This window comes from Alligator sinensis, unplaced genomic scaffold, assembly GCF_000455745.1.
Source record: "Alligator sinensis unplaced genomic scaffold, ASM45574v1 scaffold2485_1, whole genome shotgun sequence".
NCBI lineage: Eukaryota > Metazoa > Chordata > Crocodylia > Alligatoridae > Alligator > Alligator sinensis.
In genome coordinates this window covers 15,607-18,286 of record NW_005843902.1, presented here as the reverse complement: position 1 = coordinate 18,286, position 2,680 = coordinate 15,607, and the positions used below count along the sequence as shown (strand labels likewise).

Below are 2,680 nucleotides of genomic sequence, written 5' to 3'. Positions count from 1 at the left end.
TTTTACAACACCACTCCTCTCATACAATAATAGAAGCATAGAAAATTAGGGGTGGAAGGAACCTTGGGAGGTCATCTAGTCCAGCTCCAACTAAAAGCAAAACCATCTCTAGTTGGATCATGCCAACCATGGCTTGGTCTAGTCCAGTCTTAAGAACGTCCAAGGAAGGAGATTGTGCCACCTCTCTGCCTTTAGGCTCGATGCAGACTTTTTGCTTCTGTTTCTTGTGTGAAAAGGACATTGACGGAACTGGCTTCAAATTGCCCAACAGTGAGAGTCACTATCACTTAAAATAATCCTATTCATTACTTCCAATATTTACCTTTTAGGTGACAGTTGTGGACAGTTTCCTAAACTCTCATTAGTAAATAACTTGAGCTGATATTTTTCTCCAATCTTTTTCTTTTGGAAGATGCTGTTTTCTTTGAAATTCTGGGAAGTATTGCTTATTCTTTTCATTTTGAAAGAAAAACACATTTTATACCTTGCAAGATCTCCCATGGAATAGAAATACCAATTTTGATGCAGTTGTACGGTAACAGATTGCGGTCACTATTGAGTTTCCTTTCACAAGGCCACACTATTTCCATTACTGGAGTTACTGGCATAGGCCACTTGTTGGGAAGGCGAAAGTAGATGCTACTGGTCCTGAAAGGATTTAGGGACTAAGAGCATGAACGTCATTTGGGCTTGACATACTTAAATCAGCTGCCTATATCCCCAGGTTTACCCATCTAAAGCTTCCCTATAGTGGAATACAAGGACAGCCAAAATCCAGCATCACTGCAGTCATGACGTGCACAGGAGCTCTAGTGTGTACACACTTACAGGAAATCATTTCCATCTCTTCAGCGTTGTGTGGAGGAAAACCCTCAGTGCTCTTTTAAAATCCATACAAGGAAAGCATGACTGAAAGCCCCAGCACCTGAGTAATGACTGACACCTACTATCTAAAAACCATTATCACTCCCTTTTAAACCTTCTCATACCCTCCTTCCAGATCCCAAATAGTCAAAGCTCAAGAAAACTTTTTAATCCAGAAAAGAGAAAGATCCAGTGATATTCTCCACGAGGGAATCTTACAAACATTGAAGGTATGTACAAAGTGTTGCATAGTGCACTAACAAATGGCAGTCTCAGCATCATAGATAAAATGTAACACAGACAAGAAGACTAGCTAGGACAGAGTGGTATCTTAGACACCAAGTAGGTCAGTGAGACAAGCTTAAAATTAGATAAATTATTTTAAATGGTGTAAACCTACAGAAGCACAACTGACATTAGTTCAATTAATCTGTATAAATAATGCAGTTGATTCTTTCTATGAAAGCTCCACTACTGATATTGGTGGAATTAATTTGTATTAATAACTATGTTCCTATATAAATGGTCTGTAAAACCACAGTCACTGCAGAATAACTGACATTTTCTTTGGAATAAACCACCTCCATGTCACCAGTTTCCACAGAGCTGCTTTGATGTCCTTGTTTCTCATGCTGTAGATGACCGGATTCATCATTGGTGGGATCATGGAATAGAGAACAGACACCATGAGGTCCAGAGCTGATGGGGAGCCAGATGTGGGCTTCATATGGGCAATCAGAGCAGTGCTAACCAGCAAGATGACAACAATGAGGTAGGAAAGGCAGGTAGAAACTGCTTTATGCCAGCCCTGCTCAGAGGGGATTCTCAGTACAGTAGTGAATATCTGAATATACGACACAAATATAAACACAATGCAAACAAGACCTAAACATGCACCAAAGATAATAATCTGAATTTCACTAGTAAACACCTCTGAGAAAGAAATCCTAAGGAGCTGGGGGACTTCACAGAAGAACTGGTTGATGATGTTGGAGTGGCAGAAGGGCAGCCTAAAGGTGTTCCCTGTGTGCAGGGCAGAGTACAGAAGAGCAGGGCTCCAGGCCGCGGCTGCCATTTTCAGACAAGCTCTCCTGTTCATCACTGTCGCATAGTGCAGTGGTTTGCAGATGGCGATGTATCGGTCGTAAGCCATGATGGTTAGGATGTCGAGGTCTGCTGTAATGAAGAAGAGGAAGAAATAAACTTGGGTGATACATCCGGAATAGGAAATCAGCCTGGTGTTCAGTATGGCATTGGCCATGGATTTGGGGACAATGACAGAGATGGATCCAATGTCGAGGATGGACAGATTGAGGAGGAAGAAGTACATCAGGGTGTGGAGGTGGCTGTCAACGGCTATGAGCGTGATAACAAGGAGATTGCCAATCAGTGCTGCCAGGTACATTACTAGAAAAGTGACCAAGTGCAAGATGTGCAATCCCAGGGCATCGGAGAACCCCAGGAGCAGGAACTCAGTCACCACGGTGCAATTGGACATCATCATGCACAGTGCCTTTTGGGATGCCTGTGGAGGGAAAGGGAATGACTGTGTCAGAAAAAAACACCATTTTCCTGGCCACAATCCTCCTTGATTTGATTATTTTAGAGGTCCACCTGATTTTCAGTTGAAAAGGAGTTTTCTGATAGAAATCAGGGTTCCCAAAGGACAATGTTTTTCATGATACATTAAAAAGAAAAATTGTATAATTGCGGCATTTGTGCCACTCACTAGCGCTCATACATTTCCCACGTCTGTGAAAGTGGAGAAGTTGTCAGTGCACTGTCACACTGGCATAAACCGCTCCAGCTCCTTTCT

At 42.3% G+C, this 2,680-nt stretch overlaps 1 protein-coding gene across 1 annotated transcript; it reads right to left on the bottom strand.

Annotated features, from left to right (window-relative positions):
* Positions 1-1,405: 1,405 nt before the first annotated feature.
* LOC112548988 (olfactory receptor 14A16-like) lies at positions 1,406-2,368 on the bottom strand. Its single transcript, XM_025195807.1, has one exon. The coding sequence runs from the start codon at positions 2,366-2,368 to the stop codon at positions 1,406-1,408; it is 963 nt and encodes a 320-aa protein (XP_025051592.1).
* Positions 2,369-2,680: the final 312 nt, after the last annotated feature.